The following is a 22,831-nucleotide window of genomic DNA, read 5'->3' as shown; positions in this document are numbered from 1 at the left end:
AAGGCGACTCAACAGGCGGCCTTCGTCGCCGCTATTTCTCTGAAGTCAGGTTGGTGTGTCTGGGCCTTAAGTCACCTGATTTCTAGAGTGCATGTAAATGTACAGTTTGTTATTAAAGTAATATTGATTAGTTGAGCTTTAAAGACAGCTGATTGGATTATGCAACAGCAACCAAGCATGAGCAGAAGTCCACCAGCTGAGCATGCAGAACAGATAATGCCTCTAGGCCTTTAACACACATGATACTAGTATTTATCCAAGCACAAAAAAACAGGTACCATTTTCATTGTAAAGCCATGCAAAATTGAATTTTTAAAAAGTCAGGCTCATACGGGTCCTGACGAGGTAGGCCGTCCTGGCATATAGCTGCCTTTGCTGCAAGAAAAAGTTCCGTCCGGTGTGAGAAGAAAAAGAAGGCCAACGAAAAGCACGGCTCCCAGGGACAAACCTACTCCCAGCAGGGCTGCAATGGTTGTGTAGTTCCCTGTGGGAGATGAGAGTTTTTGTTACATTCTCTCTCTCGGCTCATCTGTTCAGACCCTCTGGTCTCTCGTAACAGAAGAGTTTCTCTGTTTGTGATAAACCACACATCCCATAATAAAAATTAAAACAAAGAACACAGCCATTAAAATCCCAGCAGTGGTTCCAGGTTGACCACCTGATGGAAAACAACAGCATGAGGAAATTATCGAATAATCAACACTGCAAGACGATGATGGAGTAAAACAAGCTGAGAAGGTAATGACCATAGATACTGGATATAAAGATGGACGACATGACAGCTCCCCAAAAGTGAAGCCAAAACATCTGTCTCAGCAACACACTCTCTCGATAACATTCGCGAACGCCCTGGCTAACTCATTTTCGTAATGCTAAATATGTCTGTTAGCTGTGTAAATATCTAATGTTAGCAAAAGAAAATATAAATACATTATACTTCCGAATGAGGACGGGGCGTGATCTTTGTTATACAGTATATTTGTCTGGCTCCAAAGACGTCGTATTTGGGATATTTTGGCATCACTTCATCCGTCATCCATCTGTATATACAGTCTATGTTAATCACATTTTGAACAATATCTTACTTGTAGCTTCGATGACGGTGAAATATTTGGTCTGGGTGCCCTGGCTGTTGGACGCTGTGCAGTTATAGGTGCCTGGAAGCTGAATGGACGGCGTCAAAACGGGTTGATTCTCATTTTGATTGGTCCGTTGTATTGCGTGTGGTAAATGCCAGCTGTATACCGGTGTTGGGTTTCCTTCAGCAGTGCAGTTTAAAATGATTTCACTGCGAGCTGACAGCTCCAGCGTCTCACTTTCAGGCTTGGTGAAGGCTGGTGAATCTGAGGAATTTAAATACAGACAGAGAGAGAAAAACACAGAATAATTAACATACAATCAAGAGAAGGACACCCAATATGCTCTAACAACTGTGATGGTTGAATCATTAAAAACGTACACAGCACGATCACTTCACGTGACTTTGAATGGATCGTGTGGAGATCTGGTAAAAAGTCCAGCTTTGCATCACACCAGATCTCAGTTCCATTGTCACCCCTCTGGGCGGTCAGATTGTAGAAAGAAGACGTACTGACTGGATCGCGCGGACTGGGCTGGTCAAACGTGTCAGTGGCGATGATCTTATTTCCTTTGTGCCAGTGCACAGTGAGGTTTCTTAGTGGTTTAACATTAACAATGTCACACTGCATGCGGTACTGTTCGCCCTCGACCATGGGGTCCGCTTCACTTGGCTGAGAGATGGACACACTCTCCGGCAGATCTGTATAAAAAAATAAAAGTATTAAATGATGAAGAGCTACAAGGGGCCACTTCAGATGAAGTTAAGGACTACTTACTGTAAACGGTGACCGATAGGGTTTGTGAACACTGATCACCAACGAGCGGATTGATGAAGCAGATCGGTCTCAGTTCCCAGGATTTCACAGAGTCTACTTCCAGGACAACAGAAGAGACATTAAATTGAGTTCCCGTGCCGCCGACTACAGACTCCCAGCCCATCGACTCGATACGGTCTAATTGTGAGCTACAGTTGACCGAGATGGGGTCTCCAAATCTCACCACGATCCTAGCAGGACTCATCTCAAATGGACAGGAGGACCTCACAGGCTTCCCTAAAAATACACAGAATGTGTTATAGCTTACAGTACAAGCAGACATGTACAAAACAGAGTCTTATCAGATTCAGAAACACTTTATTGATCCCCGGGGGGGAAATTGGGGCGTTACAGTTGCTTTTGTATAAACATAAAGAAATGTAAGAAAATAGAAATAAAGGAGTATGTACCATGTAAATTATATACATAATGCTACATTATAAACACAATATATGTAAAGAAATATAATTAAGCACTAAAATTAAAAATAAGAAAAATGAGAATATAAGAAATATGAAATATGTACAAATATTTGCATTAAGACATGCAATATATAACAAATAACCACAGTGCAAATAAGCAAATACAAAATGCTGAGAAGTGTGTTCAATATAAATGCCAGTATGGTATTAATAAGAATAAGAATATTTCTTGAAATGTACAGTCTAAATGTAGTATTAATGACAATATTACACAGTTGAATTATTGCACAAATAATTGTACAGTTGAGTTAAGTCTGTATTGTATATAGCAGCTGATGGGTGAAATAAGACCAGTTTTTCGCAGCATTATAGCAAAGTTTGTCTGGATTTGACCCAGCGAAGGCTCATGGGAAACTTTGAATGGGTTACAGAGTGATCACCAGTTAAAACAACCAGTTCAATGATCTCAGATATTGATGAAATTTATAAGCCAATCTTCTTTAACACATTAACGCAATCAATCTTTCGGAGGTTGTAGCTGTAGGCTCAGTTTTAAAGCTAGAGTGAAGCTGGTGTCATATGAAAGCTAGAAAACCTAAAGAATCCATCAGTACCAAATTTTGGCGAGGAAAAAGTGTCATGGTCCTTTTCAAAGGGGTCTCTTGACCTCTGACCTCAAGATATGTGAATGAAAATGGGTTCTATGGGTACCCACGAGTCTCCCCTTTACAGACATGCCCACTTTATGATAATCACATGCAGTTTTGGGTCAAGTCATAGTCAAGTCAGCACACTGACACACTGACAGCTGTTGTTGCCTGTTGGGCTGCAGTTTACCATGTTATGATTTGAGCATATTTTTTATGCTAAATGCAGTACCTGTGAGGGTTTCTGGACAATATTTGTCTTTGTTTAGTGTTGTTAATTGATTTCCAATAATAAATATATACATACATTTGCATAAAGCAGCATATTTTCCCACTCCCATGTTAATAAGTGTATTAAATACTTGACAGATCTCCCTTTAAGGTACATTAACCTACGTGTGTGATTTGGTTAAGAGATAGTTCAGAGATGCAGTAGTTTTGGGGGAATCTGACTGTTTTTCCCACATTCCCAGAGTCAGAAACCAATACATGTCTTATAGGACAGACCTTTTTTTTATGTATTTGATGTAGTCAGGTGAAGTCAAACAGCAATATTAGGCTATCTTGGCTCAATTGTTGAGTGTCTATGGGATCAAATATCATATTTATGAACCCACAGACATCCAGGAATTGAGCAAAATTAAGCAAGTAAAATAAGGGCGGTGCCATGACAGTCTCAAACTGTGAACACCCCTGATGTAAATACATGTTTTTATTATTATAAAACTGCATTTTTTGTTTTTACACTAACAATATGTGGGACCCTGCTCCTTCTGGTGCTTGAAAAAGGTTTTAAATTGTTCAATAATATTCATAACAATCACAATATTTGCCTTGTTTACTACAAATCCATGTCTTGTTTGCTGCAGCACCTCTTGTACAGACATGGGATATTTGGGATAATAATAATGACACAATGCACATATGTTAAAGTTAGATAATCTGCAAGTTGTCCAAAAACACTTAGAAATGATCCACCAAAACATGGTTACACATTTTGATCCCCTGATAAAAAAAAAAGCAAACTGATTTGATCATCAGGTTTAAGCATTCAACAAACAAACAAACACTGGGGCGTAGGCTGGACTGAGGAGACGACGCTGTAACGTTATTGAGACACAATAATGAAACTAGTAACATTAATGAACACAAAAACAAGGTAACAAGGAAATAGTTACCTGTCCACGCTATGACGCTTAATATAAGGAACCACTTCATGATGCACCAACCAGAAAAACTTTATCGACTTAATTAAATATATAAATGGTCCAGTTTCCAGGTCCTTGTCGCCTCGCAGTCGTACGTTTCCTTTCACCTGGAGGCTGACGTCACAGAAAGTCCCGAACACTATCGTGATCAGTTAACGTGCTCCTCGTAAACTGCAGTCTCTGGAGGACGTTGGTCGGAAATCAGAACAGTAGTTTAGCATGTCAACACCATATTTGGGACTAGTGATGGGAATTCCGGCTCTTTTTAGTGAGCCGGTTCATTTGGATCAGCTCACCAAGAAGAGCCGGCTCTTTCGGCTCCCAAACGGCTCTTCATTTGACTACTTCGGCCTTTTATAGTTCAGCCAAATTTAGCGCTGTTTTGACCTATGATTAGTGTGTGTGCACATATATCACTTAAATTATTCAATATAATTATACTAAACCTTATAATTTCCAGAATACCATAATTTTATATGCTGCTTCGTTTCCGACTGTCACGCATCTTGTCTGCTATTCGTGCACCGCACCGCATCGCAACGCACCGCAACGCAGCGCAACGCACCGCAACGCAGCGCAACGCACCGCAGCGCAACGCAGCGCAGCGCAGCGCAGCGCAACGCAGCGCAACGCACCGCAGCGCAACGCACCGCAGCGCAACGCACCGCAGCGCAAAGCTTCACATCACATCGCAACGCACAGCATCCCTCTCTCTCTTCCCCTACTCCTCTCCCTCCTGCTCTGTACCTGTAGACCGTCAGCTCGCTGCGCAACCCCGCCCCTCCCTGTTCGATGGTATGATCCCTGTCTGTCATCACCTGATTGGTCGCACGGACGTCATTAACACACCATTCAGTCACAGTCAGTGCATGGAGTGCCCGTGGCGCGGATAAGATCGTCCTATCATTCTGCCTTGAATTAATTAAAAAACATTTTTTAAAAACGGTTCTCGGATGGGAGCCGGCTCTTATCTTCACTTAAAAGAACCGGCTCTTATCGTTCACTTAAAAGAGCCGGCTCTTTGTGCCGGCTCGTTCGTGACGACACATCACTAGCGGGGACTTGGACTTGTGGCTTAAAGGAATAGTTTGACATTTTGGGAAATGGTTGTCTTACAGAGAGTTAGATGAGATTGATATCAGTCTCTTGTTTTCAGCAGTAGCTAATTGGCGGTAATGGAGCGAGGAACCAGTTAGTTTAGCTTAGACACTAAAACACTAAACACTCCCCTGAATGAAAAAAAACTTCATTTTCCAGCCACATGATTCCCATACTCCCCACACACAAAAAAAAGTCACATCCAGCAATTCAAGTATCAGAAATCCCCCTCTTTCCCAAGTAGGAAGTAGTTCTTGAGTAATTTAATGTAAGCAGTATTTCCGATGGCACCGGAAGGCAGCATACATACAGTCCAGCTGTAAAAGCTGCTGGTTGCAGTTTACAGCACCTTTTAAAACATCATCTTTTTATCCATTACCTTATTAAACACCATCCTTTTATCCATCATTCTTTACTTCTATCGACCTATTTATATTTATTTTACTTTATTTTATCTTATTCTTTTTAATCTGACTGACAGCCAGCCACCCCCTCTCAAGCGCACACACTGTACACAGTCACATGATATTGATCTTGCCCAGTTGTTAGCTTTTTTAAAGTTTTCTTTATTTCTTTATTTCTTTATTTATTTTAATCTATTTCTTTTTCATTAATTCCATTTTTTTTTCTCTCCATTTTTTTTTAATCTTATTTTGTTATGTGTTATTTTTGTTACCTCCTCAACTGGCCGGGCATGGGCCATGCTGCCTCAACACCAACTGGGTTCCTCCTCCATCTCCTCTCTCCTCCCTTCAATGATTGCCTATGGATAGAAAAGGGCAAAAGCCCTGAGCTATCAAACCAGGCTCACAAATGTACGATTACAGCACCCTCCTGAGGAGTAGGGCTAACAAAACCACCTAAACACAAGGATTAGGATGATTTTTGTCTTGTTTCTGAAACATCAAACATGTTTGCTGGATAGCATATTGCTGGTGCAGCCTAGGTAAATGGAGATACATGCCCCCTCTTCGTTAGCTTTAAAAACTATTTCGATATTAAATCTTTAGATCCCTTCCAAAGAGACAGAAATTAAAATACAGGTCTGTGCTCTGAGGTGGATTTACCAGGCAAAACAACTTTTATTATAAGCTATTCACTGTATTATTGTTTGAAAACACAACAAAACGAGTCTCGTGTTTCTGATCTTACATTTAGGGCTGGATGATATGTCCAAAATCTTCCATCACGATACAGGTACGTTCATATCTCAATAACAATATACTGTATATCATGATATTGAATGTTTTCTGGTAATAATTAAATAAATAATATATATGTAATAGTCACATAGTAAAGCCTAGGCCTAGCCTATATTGCAATAGAAATGGTATGATAGACATTTTTATGTGGTTTTGACGATATATATATCATCATATTGCCCAGCCCTATTCAGGCCTGCTGTAAGGGTTCAATAAAGAAGCAATCTGTTTGAAAAGCCAAATTTTTTTAATAATAAAATACAGTTTTACATCAGTCTCAAATATTTACAGCCGTATTCACAAATGTGTTACAATGTCTTCATGTCCCCAACATCGCAGATGGGACTTCTTCTTTTTTTACAACGTTTGCAACGTTTAAAAAACCTGTCTGCAGTGTTTTTTCAAACTAAATTGTTCCATCTTTGCAGTTTCTCATAAATAAATATAATGTTTTTCATTTACATAAAATATCCTCCTGAATATACATTTCTGATAGGCATTAGGCTAAAATGCCTGCAGTCATTCATACAAAAGCATAGAACTTTGGAACAAGACAATTTGTCCCTTTAAGGCCAGAGCATGGCCCAATTTGGCACAACAAGGCGCCAGCCACTGAGAAGGCAGAAAGAAGTGCAGAGTGGCTTATAAAGAATAGTGAAAGGCTCAATGGAAAGTATGCACAAACATTAGTGTCCACAAATTGAGCAGAGCAGGCCTCCTTTTTCACAAATTTAATGTGTCACACCTTCAGAGAGGCCAGACGTAGTGCACTGCTCGTTAGTGACTGTTAACCGCTTCTTATATGCATGCTAAAATCATGTTCGGTTTATAAAAATAATTACATACTGAGATCTGAGTTTGGGTGAATATTAAGGGGGCATAATAAAAATAAAGGTCAAGCATTAGTGAAGCCGAGGTGATCAAAAAACATTCATATTAAATTCCCTTTGTGCTCATGAAAAATATCTAAACAGTTTCTCTGGCGAGTCCTCTTCTTTGTGTCCAGTGAAAACAGGTCAAATCCAGTAGTAAATATAAAATGGTACATCTCAAGCCAAGGTTGCTCATTCTTATAATTCTGGCAGAGAAGTGCAGCTCAGAGTGGTCAGCTATCCGTCCTGTGTTATCTACTGCTAAGACAGTTTGGTCATTGGGAACTGCATGTCCCAGCCGTTTTGAGCCACGTTGCCACTGGGGGTGTCGAGTTTGGGGTTTTTCAGACTGTAGCGGCGCATCTTGGTGTTCTTGTAGTAGATTGAGTAGATGAAGACGAAGACGATGGAGATGGCGACCACTGTGACGGCCACGAATCCAGCTAAGAGTGGAAGGTAGTCCTCTGTAATCAAACCAAACAGGCAACATATTAATGCTTAAGAATGTCAAAATAAACTGTTATAAATGCAAGTGTCTCCATTTCTATCATGCTTCACTACATTTATGAGAACGTTTATTCCTAAAATCAATAAGATGCACTTTACAATGTGGATGCAGAAAAAAGAAAATCATGAAAATGATGCTAATTATCTACTTACAGTTGTAACACATGACATATGAGGAAGAGAGGCTAATTGTATTTGTATAATGAAAACATGGAAGCCCTTCTAATTATAACATCTGACAACAGAAAACAAGTCACTGTGTATTAAAAAAAAAAAAGCATTACATTTTCAACAAAACTTACATAAACCTCCAACCATTCCACTGGCCTTTTTGTTTCTGTCCGTTTACAAACTCTCACACAACTCGTGCAGTTTTGCTGCAATATTCAATATTCAAGAACTCAAGGTAACACGGGATGAGTAATTGATAGATAAATGGTCATTTTGGGGGTGAAGTATTCCTTTAAGGTTAATTTCTACTTAAAAAAATTGAGGCTGTCCAGAGAACAATTATATCTAAATAAAGTTTTGAGCAACAGAAACCCATGAAAGTTCTTATATAGTTTGTATGAAGGGGAGCAGAGTGGAGGATATATTTACTGGCTTTCACAACTGCGGCACTTTATATATTTAGGAAAGAGATCTATTAGAACATTTCATAGGAAGACGTTTACATTAAGGGTGTTGGTACCTTTTAAAATCACTACGACCTCGTGGGACATGGAGTCAACCTCGTTGGTGGCGCTGCAGTTGTAGACGCCGGCTTCAGACACGATGAGGTTGTCTCCAGAAACGTGGGGTGGTTTGTCTGAGCTGTAGACCCACTTGATCTCTGGAGGCGGGTGACCATCGGCTTCACAGACCAGCTCCTCGGGATAACCTTTGAACACCGGGACCTTCTTTGGAAGTTTTGTGGTGTTAATCATGGGCTTATCTGTTGAGAAAGAAACACCAATAAAACAGTATGAATATGCACTTTTACAATTTCAGACTGTAAGAAAACAAACGTAATGTAAAGCAGATGTGAGTGTGATCTCACAGAAGACGGAGATTTTCAGAGGAACGGACATCATGTCTGGAGGAGGCTGTGGTCCCTCACGTCCAAGATCCAACTGAGCCTCACATCTGAACTCTGTTCCGTTTTGGGTCCTGTTTAGAGTGACGCTGATGGTCGACGACACGCTCAGCGGCGATCGGACATCGCTGATGTCACAGTCTGTGCCGTTGTCAGGCGGGCAGCCAGTCACTCGCAGTGAGTCTGATGGATGAATGAACATTTGGGAGGAAATATAAAATAAGAAAAAGACTAAAAGTAGATTGTGTCAAGGAGTTAATGTTTTTGTTTCAGTTTGTTTGTCAGCAGGATTACAGAAAAACAAGCGGCCCCATTTTCATGAAACTTGGTGGAAGGGTGAAGCCATTACATTTTGGAGCAGATCCGAATCACAGGGCGGATACACAAATCATTTTTCAGTTTTGGTAAACATTACGAGATAGGGCACTTGGCCTTGGCGGAGGTCTGCGCTCTCCGAATGCCCCCCTAGTTGATATCATGATGCATTTCTTGTCCCCATGGTGATGAGTACAGACAGACAAAAACAAATAATGAATTTGCTGATTTTTAGAGTTCTGTATCTTAAAATGAGAACACTGATGAAACAAGTAAGAGATAAGATTAGGGCTGAACAATTTTGGAAAAATTGCGATAATTTTTGACTAATATTGCAATGACAATAATGATTTGCAATCATTTTTGCGGGGATCTGTACCAAACAAAGATATTTTCTTAAGTCTGTAGTATATGATTTGTAGGCCAGGACATCTTTGCACTATATTTAATTAAAAATGGTAATTAGACACACATTTCGCCTTTAACAAATATTGCACCTCAAGCGATTTGAAAATTTCAGTAGACCATGTTGCTCTTTCGATAACATTTCGATTAATTGTGCAGCCCTAGATAAGATGGCGTGAAACCAGGTTGTTCTTTTTTGAATACTGCGGTCGATCTTTTGGATGTCACATCAAAACATCATCACTTCAACACACTTCCCTCACAGCACACAATACTTATGAAAATCATTTCCTACTAATCATGCTGGTTGTTTATTGAGCAATATCTGATTGAAAAAGGAAATTAAGCTTTGCATCATTAGGATAACTAATTAATATTGACTTCAAATGTTCACATTTAATTTGAACTACAGTTTATCATCTCAGTGAATGCACTTCAGGGCTGTGAAGTATCTGCAGTCATTACTTCGGTGAATACAACTCCCAATTTGTCTTCCATAAGTGTTCCTCTTAATGAATGCGGAATAATTATTTTATGTTAGCAAACGTCTGTTGATGTTGTATTGTTTTGAGCTACAGTAGCACTGGTAGACGTCCTTGTTCTCACAGAAAAGGTAGAACTTATGTTAAAGGGTAACTTCTGTATTTTTCAACCTGGACCCTATTTTCCCATGTTTTGTGTTTAACTGACTAATAGGGACAACAATTTCTGAAAGTGGTCCAGTATTGAAGGAGAGCGCTGTAGATGGCAGCTGCTCACAGGCTGTAATATGGAGCTATATGGGAAAGCTGGCACCATCATTTACATCCACTAGAAGTGCTTGTTTTTGCCACGACAAGCTCTGATTGTTGTTATGTGTGTCTGACATTATGGAAAGAGTCTCGCTCAAGGTCAGGTAACAAAAAGGTTTTATTTCTCTGTAGGGTCCTTTCCATAATGTTGTCAGACACTTATAATAACAATCTGAGCCTGTCAGTGGCAAAAACAAGCACTTATAGTGGACGTGACGCTGCTTACTTGCCCTCACAGCTCGTTTAGCAGCTGCTGGTTACAGCGCCCTCCCTCAATACTGGACCACTTTCAAAAACTGTTGTCCCCATCAGTCACTTAGACACAAAAACATGAGAAAATAGGTTCCAGGTTGAAAAATACCTAAGTTACCCTTTAGGAAAGATTTCCCACCTTTGATAAGTGGTTCGAAGATTTCATTCCCTCGGTACCAACGCACAACGAGGTTTTCTGCTGGAGCGACGTTGGTGATGTCACACCGCAGCTGGAACGTTCTCTCCTCCCACACTGAGCTCCCGTTGTCAAGATGGATGGAGACGCTGTCTGGTGTTTCTTAAGGGATGAGAAAATAATAGTCAGGACTGTTTCAAAATTAAAAGAAGACAGTGAAAGTACAAACGTTAGAAACACATACTGTAGAGGGTGAAGTTTAGATGTTTCGAGCATGGTTCTACGACATAAAACGTCGCAGTACAAACAGGCCTCGGGTCCCAGTCCTTATCGGTGTCAGGAAACCAACTTGTGCTGTTAACTCTGACGCCCTGCCAGTAGATTTCCTTCACATGGCTGGAGTCGGTGGATGTTGGTTTGCATGTTGCACTTAGCTGGCCTCTGCTTTGGTATTGTATCACCATCCTGTCTGGAGTTATATAGATGGGGCATTCTACTCTGGCACCTGTGGAATGTAGAAATATTATTCTCCAGTACAACCATTATCTTAACACAAGGGTCTACAACCTGCGGCTCCAGAGCCACATGCGTCTCTTTAGCCCTTCTCCTGTGGCTCCCTGTGGATTTTTAAAAATGGAAATGAATAACTGTTTTTTGTTTACATATTCATTGTTATTTATCATTGTTGTAGGTCTATGGTACGACGGTACGACGGAGTATTAGGTCACATTGAGGAAAAAAGATTTCGAGAATAAAGTCATAATATTACGAGAATAAAGTCATAGGTTCACGAGAAAAAAGTCGTAATATTATGAGAATAAAGTCATAATATTATAAAATAGTAATTCTACGTGTTATTTTTTCTCGTAAAGTTATGAATTTATCCTCATAATATTACAACTTTTTTCTCGTAAAGTTATGACTTTATTCTCGCAATATTCCAACTTTTTTTCTCGTAAAGTTATGACTTTATTCTCGCAATATTACGCCTTTTTTCTCGTTAAGTTATGACTTTAGTCTCGCAATATTACGACTTTTTTCTCGTAAACTTATGACTTTATTCTTGCAATATTACGACTTTTTCTCGTAAAGTTATGACTTTATTCTCGCAATATTACGACTTTTTTTCTCTCGTAAAGTTATGACTTTATTCTCGCAATATTACGACTTTTTTTCTCTCGTAAAGTTATGACTTTATTCTCGCAATATTACGACTTTCTTTCTCGTAAACTTATGACTTTATTCTTGCAATATTAAGATTTTTTTTCTCGTAAAGTTATGACTTTATTCTCGTAATATTACGACTTTTTTTCTCGTAAAGTTATGACTTTATTCTCGCAATATTACGACTTTTTTCTCGTAAACTTATGACTTTATTCTCGTATTATTACGACTTTTTTCTCGTAAACTTATGACTTTATTCTCGCAATATTACAACTTTTTTACTCGTAAACTTATGACTTTACTCTTGCAATATTACAACTTTTTTTTCTCGTTAAGTTATGACTTTATTCTTGCAATATTACAACTTTTTTTTCTTGTAAAGTTATGACTTTATTCTCACAATATTACGACTTTTTTTCTCGTAAAGTTATGACTTTATTCTCGCAATATTACGACCTTCTTTCTCGTAAACTTGTGACTTTATTCTTGCAATATTACGACTTTTTTTTCTCGTAAACATATGACTTTATTCTCGCAATATTACGATTTTTTTTCTTGTAAAGTTATGACTTTATTCTCGCAATATTTCAACTTTTTTCTCGTTATGACTTTAGTCTCGTAATATTACGACTTTTTTTCTCGTAAACTTATGACTTTATTCTTGCAATATTACGACTTTTTTTCTCGTAAACTTATGACTTTATTCTTGCAATATTAAGATTTTTTTTCTTGTAAAGTTATGACTTTATTCTCGCAATATTTCAACTTTTTTCTCGTTATGACTTTAGTCTCGTAATATTACGACTTTTTTTCTAGTAAAGTTATCACTTTATTCTCGCAATATTACAACTTTTTTTCTCGTAAAGTTATGACTTTATCCTGGAAATCTCAGATGTTTTTCCCCTCAATGTGGCCCTAATACGCAGTAGTACATTTGCTCTTTGGCCCTCACAGCATTAAACTTATATACTATATACTTAGACTATAAACGTTGTTACCTTCATCACAATGCTCAAATGTTTTGTGGCTTTCATATTTTTTTTTGCCTAAAATGTCTCTTATGATAGTAAAGCTTGCTGACCATTATCTTAACACAACATTTCCACATCCAGAGCTGCTGTGGTGAAACAAAACAAGAGTCTCGGTAGGCAACAGGAAAAAGGCTCAGGAAGGATGTGACCCTCCCATAGGAAAGTATGCACTTGCTGCTGCCCACCATTCTCTTTGTGCTGGACTTAAACTCTAATACCAGTTAAATGCGTCACATTACACACAACTGTTATAATCACAACATGGAAAGACACTTATTTTAACAAGAAAAACTATAATATACACAGGATGTGAGAGGATAAAACATTAGATTAGATAAGACACAATTCTGACTCATAGTCACACACCACTCACAGCAACATTACTCACCCATTCAAAGCACAAAGCTACACACTTACACTCTTAACTCTTTATAACTTTAACTGTGTTGCTTTAAGTTACAGCTCCTCATCACTTATACTACACAAATAGACCAAAACAATCATAACTAGATTAAAACAATCCTGCTTTCTGTTCCTTATAAGTGTAAAGGAGCCGGTTGAATCTCGACACAGAAGAGGTGAATATAACTTTGTTATAACTCACTCGGTGTGATCCCGTTAGAAAGCGACAGCAGCTGTAAAGTCAAAAGGACTGAAAGCAGACGAAGACTCTTTAAATCCTCCATTACTGTATAAATAACTAAATAAAGTTAGTCCAACAGCAGCTGTCTGTCGAGCCTCTCTGCTGCTACTCTGAGCTGACTCTGAGGTTTCTCCTCCTGCTTCCTCTCCTCAGCCAGAAGCGACTTGTTGACTTTTTGGGAGAAAGCTAGGCTAAGCTAGGCTAGGCTAAACTAGCTGGTCTTCATCACCAGAGAGGAAGCAGCCCTCCCCCCAACACTGCCTGCTGCCAGCCCTCCTCACACCCACTGGCTCTATAAATACACTACTGCAGTTGTGCCACTTGGCAACAAGTTAGAAGTTAGACCAGAGCACCATTTAGTTTTATAAATAGATAGATAGATGGATGGATGGATATATATGAAGGTAACATTTAAAGGTGCAGTGTGTATGATTTGTAGTGTGGGCCGCTTAACTGAAATGTTCATAACAATTGTGCATTTTGTGATAAAAGCACAGATGTAGGTTTATATGTTATGAAAATACAGATATCGGGGCGCTGCAAATTTGGTGACGTGACGTTAGGACCCTTTGACCAAGTCATGTGACCGAGCGGACGCCACTCCGCCAAGATCCGGGTATTTTTCCAGACGGAAGTCGAGCCATTTAGGCTTCATGCGCCAATGAGCAACTCTCATAGGAATGACCGGGGCCATGCATCCAACGCTGTATCCAGTTCTTTCAATACATCCATGATTTGGCCCCTGACGGCTGTGGCAACCATTTTTCAAAATGGCCACCAAATAGGCGCTAAATATTCCTAAATGTTGCAGAAAACTGATATTATGACTTTTGATGGTTTCCAAGGTGTGTTCAAGCTGATGAGATCAGATGTTTTTAAGGGTACTTTTTAAAGAAACATTTGCCTTCATAATAGAATGGCAACTGACAAACAAAATAGCTGCCATGGCCCTCAGGGGCCAAATTTGTTGTCCCCCGATATCTTCTGTATACAGTATCTTTTCATAACGTATAAACTTACATCTGTGCCAAATTTGTTGCTTTTACAGATTGATCAAGTTGGCAGGTTGAAGCCAACTGAAACTCCTTCAGTGTGCAAAAAAACTACAGTGCATACTTGCCAACTTTGAGACCTCAAGAAGAGCGAGGATTTCAAAACCTTTGAATCCTCACAATGACAATGCTAACAGGTTGCAGGTGTAGTTTACCACGTTCCCCATCTTAAAGTGTTAAAATGGTAACGTTTGTTAATTAGCACTAAATTCAAAGTGCAAAGATAGGCATGTCATAAGTTCTGGAAGTGTTGTTGAGCAAATTGACATTTTGAACTGATTAGTGAGGGGGTCACCAGAGTTCACCAACAACTGATCCTGAGACATGAACATCTGGACCAGATTTTATGGCGATCCAGAGAGTGATCCACTGCTGGTTGCTCTGTCTGCAGGGTCACTTTGAAGAGGTGACTTTCTACCTGTATGACCTGGCCAACGATGGGACAGGAGAGCACGGGGCAGGGAAGGCTCTGAAACAAGAGAACGGTCACGTTCCTGATGGCTGGATGAAGGAGATCGAGATCCTGAAGTCTCTTTATCACAGCAACATCGTCAAGTACAAGGGCTGTTGTACTGAACTGGGTGAGTCCTCAGCTCTCATCATGTGTTAATACGTCAACATACAGTGTCTGCGTGTGCAAAGGTTGCTCAGTGCTCTGTCTCAGTGGATGGTTCATTGATTTCTGATCCCTGCTGTTGTTCTGTAAATAATCAAAATCTATTGGAAGTGCAACACTGTTTCCCTTGTATGTCAATAATTTGAGCTTTCAACACACAGCATGCTGAGCACCAGGCAGCCGGTCAATCTTGCCATTGAACAGTGATGGAAACAGGAGGACAAGCACTGTTGCATTGTGCAGCTGATGCAGCCTTATGTTTGCTCAGCAGATCTGTCAGGTGAGTTTAATTGTGCTAATCATTTACATTTCCGATTGATTTTACAACATTCCTGATGCTGTGTGCAAACTGCAGAGGTGTCTGTAATGTCTTAACGGAAAATGACAAAATACATCCCTGAAGACGAGATCTAGAGATTGTGACCGTGAAGATGAGGACAGTCCAGTGTTTCCTTTTCCTCTGACATTTGGTCAATGCTAAAAAAACAAACTGATATTACAATATTCAACCCAGGCGGTGACCTCCGGGTCTGAGAAGTGAAGCCAATGCAGAAGTGCCTTAAACTGTCATTCTTTCTAATAGCCAGCAGGGGGCGACTCCTCTGGTTGCAAAAATAAGTCAGATTGTATAGAAGTCTATGAGAAAATGAGCCTACTTCTCACTTGGTTTATTACCTCAGTAAACATTGTAAACATGAGTTTATGGTCTCAATCACTAGTTTCCAGTCTTCTTCAATACAGCATGATGTTCATTTAGTAAATTATGGTCCCATTTAGAGTCAAATAGACCACAAAGCAGGGTATGCTTTAGAGCGTGGCTACCTTGTGATTGACAGGTCGCTACCACGGCGTTGTCCAGTCCGGGAGTAGTCCTCTAATAGTGTGTTTTCAGATCACGTAAGTTAATTGTAACATTTTGGTCTGCTAAAAATGTCTCATTCAACGTTCGGTTGTACTTAGCTCCACCCTCTTGTGTCACCTCTGGTTGCAAAAAAAAATAAGATGGCGACGGCCAAAATGCCGAACTCAGGGCCTCAAGACAGCAGTCCACAAAGCAATGGGTGACATCACTGTGACTACGTCCACTTCTTACAGTCTATGATTCAACCACATACATTTTATCATAAAAGTAAGGGAGTAAGGTAATTTTACAACATGTACTTGATGTACTTATATCACACATACTATCATATTGCAATAACAAAACACAGCATCTCTCTAGTTAGACGTAATAATGTAATGAGCAGGCTACCGATGAGTCAAGCTCTTTAAATTATTGCATTATCCCACTGGTTACATTATATTGAGCCTACCTTTTACAGTGACTCTGACTGTTTTAGAGACATTTCCTGCGTCGTTCCAGGCGTTACATGTGTAGGAGCCCATGTTGTATGCAGTAGCGTTGTGGATGTGCAGACGGGACACTCCATCGTCAGTTTCCTCTATCACATTGTCGGTCCGGTAATAACTCCACACGTATTGTGGTCGTGGGTTGCCCGTAGAGGCGCACTTCAGTCCCACAGTGGAACCAACGTCAACTTCAGAGTCCTCAAGCTCAACTATCGGCGATGGCGGGTCTAGAGGCAACAATATAAAATCAGAGTAAAGCAGATACTGACAGTAGATATTCAGGTGTTTTCATCAAAATCACTTACATATGACATTAATCTCCACTGTGAGGTTGACGCTTGACAGCTTGCTTGAAGCTGTGATCAAGTACTGCCCTGCATCACTTCTTTTCAGGTTGTCTGGGAGCACCACCTCCTCGCCATCTTTGGACCAGGTGATCTCAGGTTGAGGATAGCCCGCCTTGGTGCAGGTGAAGTTTAGAGGAGTGTCCTCCAGTGCTGTGTAAGTGGTTGGACACTTCAACTCTGGACCATCTGAGAGCAAAAACACTTTGTTCTTTAGACTTAGAGTGTAGTAACAATACATCACCTATAGCCAGTGGTGGAATGTAAAGTACATTTACTCAAGTACTGTACTTAAGTATGATTTTGAGATATTTGAACTTTACTTGAATATTTATATTGTTACTTTATATTTCTACTCCACTGCATTTCAGAGGCAAATATTGTAATTTTTTACTTCACTAGAGGATTTTACATACAAAACATATGATCAATTTATATATATATAAAAAATGATGTATTTTTATTTGTGCTGTCAATTGACTAAAATATTTAATCACGATTAATCACACATTTTTCAATTAAAGGGAGATTTGTCCAGTATTTAATCGACATGGGAGTGGACAAATATAATTGCTTTATGCAAATGTATGTTTATATTTATTTATTTTAAATATCTATGCTGCTGTTTGTGCTGATGACGGGATGTGACACTCACACAGTATGAGAACCCAGAGTGTCTTTACGGTTAATTTGGCTCCCTCAGCTTTAACGGTGTACAGGCCTGCATCGTTCCGGGTCAGAGCGACGGACGAGTTTGTGGACTGTCCATCTTTCAGCCATTTGACTTCGGGGCTGGGATTTCCTGTCACGGTGCATTGACTCTCCAGTGTTTTTCCTTCCAATAACTCCAGTTTGTCCGGTTCACCAGGAGAACATTGTACATCTGGTCCAACTAAAGAGAAGCAGACACAGCAACAATTTATTTGACTTTAATTTTACAGATTAAAAGCAGCTGAGACAAACATCAGACACGAAGAACTGACTGAAATAGTGGTGTTTTCTCCTTTTAGACATTTAGACATGTAAGATCATTTACAGCTACACTACCTGAAATCGTATTATAGTAGAGTGAAAATTAGAACTTAAAACGATTGTTTTAATCAGCGTACTGCTGCCACACCAGAAAAAGAAACAGATCACGTTATAACAAGAAACTTTTCTAACAATATACTATTTATCTTGTTATAACTAGGACTGTCAATCGATTAGAATACATAATCGCGATTAATCACTAATTAATTGCACATTTCTTATCTGTTCAATATGTACCTTAAAGTATTTAATACTCTTCATATCAACATGGTAGTGAGCAAATATGCTTGCTTTATGCAAATGTATGTATATATTTATTATTGGAAATCAATTAACAACACAAAACAATGACAAATATTGTCATCAAAATCACTTACATATGACATTAATCTCCACTGTGAGGTTGACGCTTGACAGCTTGCTTGAAGCTGTGATCAAGTACTGCCCTGCATCACTTCTTTTCAGGTTGTCTGGGACTCTCTTCTCCTCGCCATCTTTGGACCAGGTGATGTCAGGTTGAGGATAGCCCGCCGCGGTGCAGGTGAAGTTGTGAGGAGCGTCCTCCAGTGCTGTGTAAGTGCTTGGACAGTTGAACTCTGGACCATCTGAGAGCAAAAACACTTTGTACTTTAGACTTAGAGTGTAGTAACAATACATCACCTATAGCCAGTGTTGGAATGTAAAGTACATTTACTCAAGTACTGTACTTAAGTATGATTTTGAGATATTTGAACTTTACTTGAATATTTATATTGTTACTTTATATTTCTACTCCACTGCATTTCAGAGGCAAATATTGTAATTTTTTACTTCACTAGAGGATTTTACATACAAAACATATGATCAATTTATATATATATAAAAAATGATGTATTTTTATTTGTGCTGTCAATTGACTAAAATATTTAATCACGATTAATCACACATTTTTCAATTAAAGGGAGATTTGTCCAGTATTTAATCGACATGGGAGTGGACAAATATAATTGCTTTATGCAAATGTATGTTTATATTTATTTATTTTAAATATCTATGCTGCTGTTTGTGCTGATGACGGGATGTGACACTCACACAGTATGAGAACCCAGAGTGTCTTTACGGTTAATTTGGCTCCCTCAGCTTTAACGGTGTACAGGCCTGCATCGTTCCGGGTCAGAGCGACGGACGAGTTTGTGGGCTGTCCATCTTTCAGCCATTTGACTTCGGGGCTGGGATTTCCTGTCACGGTGCATTGACTCTCCAGTGTTTTTCCCTCCAGTAACTCCAGTTTGTCCGGTTCACCAGGAGAACATTGTACATCTGGTCCAACTAAAGAGAAGCAGACACAGCAACAATTTATTTGACTTTAATTTTACAGATTAAAAGCAGCTGAGACAAACATCAGACACGAAGAACTGACTGAAATACTGGTGTTTTCTCCTTTTAGACATTTAGACATGTAAGATCATTTACAGCTACACTACCTGAAATCGTATTATAGTAGAGTGAAAATTAGAACTTAAAACGATTGTTTTAATCAGCGTACTGCTGCCACACCAGAAAAAGAAACAGATCACGTTATAACAAGAAACTTTTCTAACAATATACTATTTATCTTGTTATAACTAGGACTGTCAATCGATTAGAATACATAATCGCGATTAATCACTAATTAATTGCACATTTCTTATCTGTTCAATATGTACCTTAAAGTATTCAATACTCTTCATATCAACATGGTAGTGAGCAAATATGCTTGCTTTATGCAAATGTATGTATATATTTATTATTGGAAATCAATTAACAACACAAAACAATAACAGATATTGTCCAGAAACCCTCACAGGTACTGCATTTAGCATAAAAAAAATGCTCAAATCATAACATGGCAAACTCAAGCCCAACAGGCAACAACAGCTGTCAGTGTGTCAGTGTGCTGACTTGACTATGACTTGACCCAAACTGCATGTGATTATCATAAAGTGGGCATGTCTGTAGAGGGGAGATTTGTGGATACCCATAGAACCCATTTTCATTCACATATCTTGAGGTCAGAGGTCAAGGGACCCCTTTGAAAATGGCCATGACAGTTTTTCTTCACCAAAATTTAGCGCAAGTTTGAAGCGTTATTTATTATTTATTACTATTCGCGACAAGCTAGTATGACATGGTTGATACCAATGGATTTCTTGTCAGTATCTTCACTCTAGCTAAAAATCAAAAGTTGCGTTAATGCGTTAAATAAATTAGTGGCGTTAAAACGAATTTGTGTTAATGCTTTATTATCCCATTAACCTTCACAGCTCTAGTGAAAGATTTCACGTTACAACAATATAAGTGATAATCTTGTTACAACGTGAAAAACAATAAGTTATCACATTTTAACATGAAATGTTTCACGTTATAACAAGATAAATAGCATATTGTTATAACAAGTTTCTTGTTATAACGTGATAAGATTGTATGTTGTAATAACGTGAAAATATGTTGTTATAACAATAAACTTTTCATGTTATAACATGATACTGATCCGTTTTTTTACTGGTGTGGCAGCAATACGATGCTGTTATTTCTTTTTTTTTTAAATCTTATATCCAGTTTCATCTTATTTTATCAAGTGTGTTTTATTTTATTTCTTATTTTCCATTAATTATGGTTTTCTTTTTATGTTTGTTATATTTTCCTTGATTGTAAAGCACTTTGTGCTGCATTTCTTGAATGAAAGGTTCTATACAAAAAAGTAATTTTATTACAGTATGTTGTGAGTATTATTATTATTATTATTATTATTATTATTAAAAATTGAATAAGCGTTGCAGCTCCAGTGAAAATAGTATAGAAAAACATAACAGACATTGAAATTGCCCATTTTAAATGACCTAAATACTGTATGCCTCTGGGGGCATATTTGTGAGTGGTGAGTACACAGATGACATACTTACAGTAAACTGTGATATTATAGTCTTGTGAAGATGCATTAAGTTGTGGTCCTTCTGGCCTCAGGTCCAGATGTGCCTCACATCTGAACGTGGCTCCTTCGTCTTGTCTGTTCGGTTTGAAGCTGAATACAGATGTGTGATTCTCTGGTTTCTTACTGGGATTGTCAACAGTATCCGTGTGGACTAGTGCATCTCCTCTGTACCACCTCACAGTGAGGTTTTGAACAGGAGCTATATTGTGGACGTCACACGTGAAGTGATATTCCTCCCCTTCTTTCATCACACCACCTGCGCTGCTGTTGGAGCGGATACTGATGTTATCTGGGAATGCTGGAGGAAAAGCAGACGTTATCAGACACATAGTACACAAAGTATCGGATTCTGTGCCAAATGAGCAATACTTACTGTAAAGTACGACTTTTGGTTTCTGGGTGCACTGTTCAAACTGACTTTCTGATGCAGGGTTGATGTAGCAGTAGGGGGAGATGGTCCACTCTGTGAGACTCGGCACAGTCCAGACCATATGGTTGACCTTGTCCAGACTGATGCCTCCCTCTGTAGCCTCCCAGCCCATCCCTTCAAACAGGCTCTCCGACGTGCTGCAGTTGACTGACACCGAGTCTCCATATCTCACCACAACACTGGGGGGGCTCAACTCAATGGGACAGGAGGCACGCACACCTACAGCATGGGAGTGTATGTGTCATGTATAGATGCCACAAGAGAAACATTTCATTGCCTTTTATGTGTCATCAGTAAGGTCATTAATTCAACAACTGTATGTCAAAGTCTCATGGAAGCTGTATGTGGTGAAAAATAGCTTAAAGGTCCAGTGTGTATAGGATTTGGCTAACTCATTCTCACTCCCAACTTGTCAACTACCGCCGCTTGGTCATTCCCTCTCGGTATCGGAGGCCGACGCAACATCAACATTACTTTTAGTTTCACACGGGACACGAACAGCGGTCTCCGGGTTGAAAGTCTTGTGTTCGTTTGACCCATCCACCACCCCTCCCTCCCGCCTGCCCACCCTGAACGGACTGTCTCGCTATTAATACTCCGTCACTTGCTCCGACCGTCGAAGAACGTATGGGTTTACATTGGAGTTAGATGAAAGCCCGGTTCATCACATACTGTCACTAAGGCGAGGGGCACTTACCAAATGGCGGTATAATCACGAGTTGGGAGTGAGAACGGGTTGATTTGGCGCCATCTAGCGGTGCAGATTGCAACCTGCTGAAACTTCTCCCGCGTGCCAAGCGTGTAGGAGAACTAAGGTGGCCGACTTGAAAACGCGAACGGTCCTCTCTAGAGCCAGTGTTTGGTTTTAGTCCTTTCCCTTACTTTGTCAGCAAATTGAAGATGTCCCGACCTGTCTAACCAGAGAGGTTATAAGACAGCTTGTAGACGCAGGCTGGAGACAGACATTGTGTTGTTTAGACTCGATAACTAAGAGGAGGCACTCACCTCCATATGTGACCTTTAAGTTGGAAAGATTGTTTCTTTAAGCAAACGCCACTACAGTTGTGTTGGGTCTGTTTCCTGATACCAGTATTCTAAATAAATGCATTCATTGTATTCATTGTAAGACAACAGAAGACTAATGACTTTCTTGACTTTTCACTCAGCAAAACAGAGACTTTTATCACTGTAGTTATGTAATAAAAAGGTTGACAAATTTCGACTTAACTCCAAGTAAGCATCAACCCTTCATCTCTAAAATCCTGGTTTTCCTGATGTGTCGAAGAGTTAAAGCATTTTGTGTATCATCATCATATACACATGCAGTGTTTCCCACTGAGAAGACATCTAGTAGTGCGGTAGGTTATGAAGAAAGAAATGCCCTTTCACTTTTT

The 22,831-nt window shown here is 39.4% G+C and overlaps 1 protein-coding gene across 1 annotated transcript in view; it reads right to left on the bottom strand.

Moving 5' to 3' along the window:
• The window catches only part of LOC141781548 (hemicentin-1), a 35,346-nt gene that overhangs the window by 10,779 nt on the left and 1,736 nt on the right, over window positions 1-22,831 (bottom strand). Inside the window, exons 2-18 of the mRNA XM_074657368.1 lie at window positions 21,381-21,656; window positions 20,979-21,305; window positions 19,129-19,365; window positions 18,435-18,662; window positions 17,681-17,917; window positions 16,987-17,214; window positions 16,645-16,908; window positions 11,070-11,330; window positions 10,829-10,987; window positions 8,891-9,109; window positions 8,543-8,785; window positions 7,607-7,808; window positions 4,143-4,159; window positions 1,857-2,132; window positions 1,460-1,780; window positions 1,086-1,343; window positions 333-484 (exon numbers count right to left, since the gene is read on the bottom strand). Coding sequence (XP_074513469.1) covers window positions 333-484; window positions 1,086-1,343; window positions 1,460-1,780; window positions 1,857-2,132; window positions 4,143-4,159; window positions 7,607-7,808; window positions 8,543-8,785; window positions 8,891-9,109; window positions 10,829-10,987; window positions 11,070-11,330; window positions 16,645-16,908; window positions 16,987-17,214; window positions 17,681-17,917; window positions 18,435-18,662; window positions 19,129-19,365; window positions 20,979-21,305; window positions 21,381-21,656 — 3,905 coding nt within the window. The remainder of the gene's footprint in view (window positions 1-332; window positions 485-1,085; window positions 1,344-1,459; window positions 1,781-1,856; window positions 2,133-4,142; window positions 4,160-7,606; window positions 7,809-8,542; window positions 8,786-8,890; window positions 9,110-10,828; window positions 10,988-11,069; window positions 11,331-16,644; window positions 16,909-16,986; window positions 17,215-17,680; window positions 17,918-18,434; window positions 18,663-19,128; window positions 19,366-20,978; window positions 21,306-21,380; window positions 21,657-22,831) is intronic.

The sequence above is a fragment of the Sebastes fasciatus genome, chromosome 13 (assembly GCF_043250625.1).
Source record: "Sebastes fasciatus isolate fSebFas1 chromosome 13, fSebFas1.pri, whole genome shotgun sequence".
Taxonomy (NCBI): domain Eukaryota; kingdom Metazoa; phylum Chordata; class Actinopteri; order Perciformes; family Sebastidae; genus Sebastes; species Sebastes fasciatus.
Note: the sequence above shows the minus strand (reverse complement) of the source record. Positions and strands in the feature narration are given on the sequence as shown.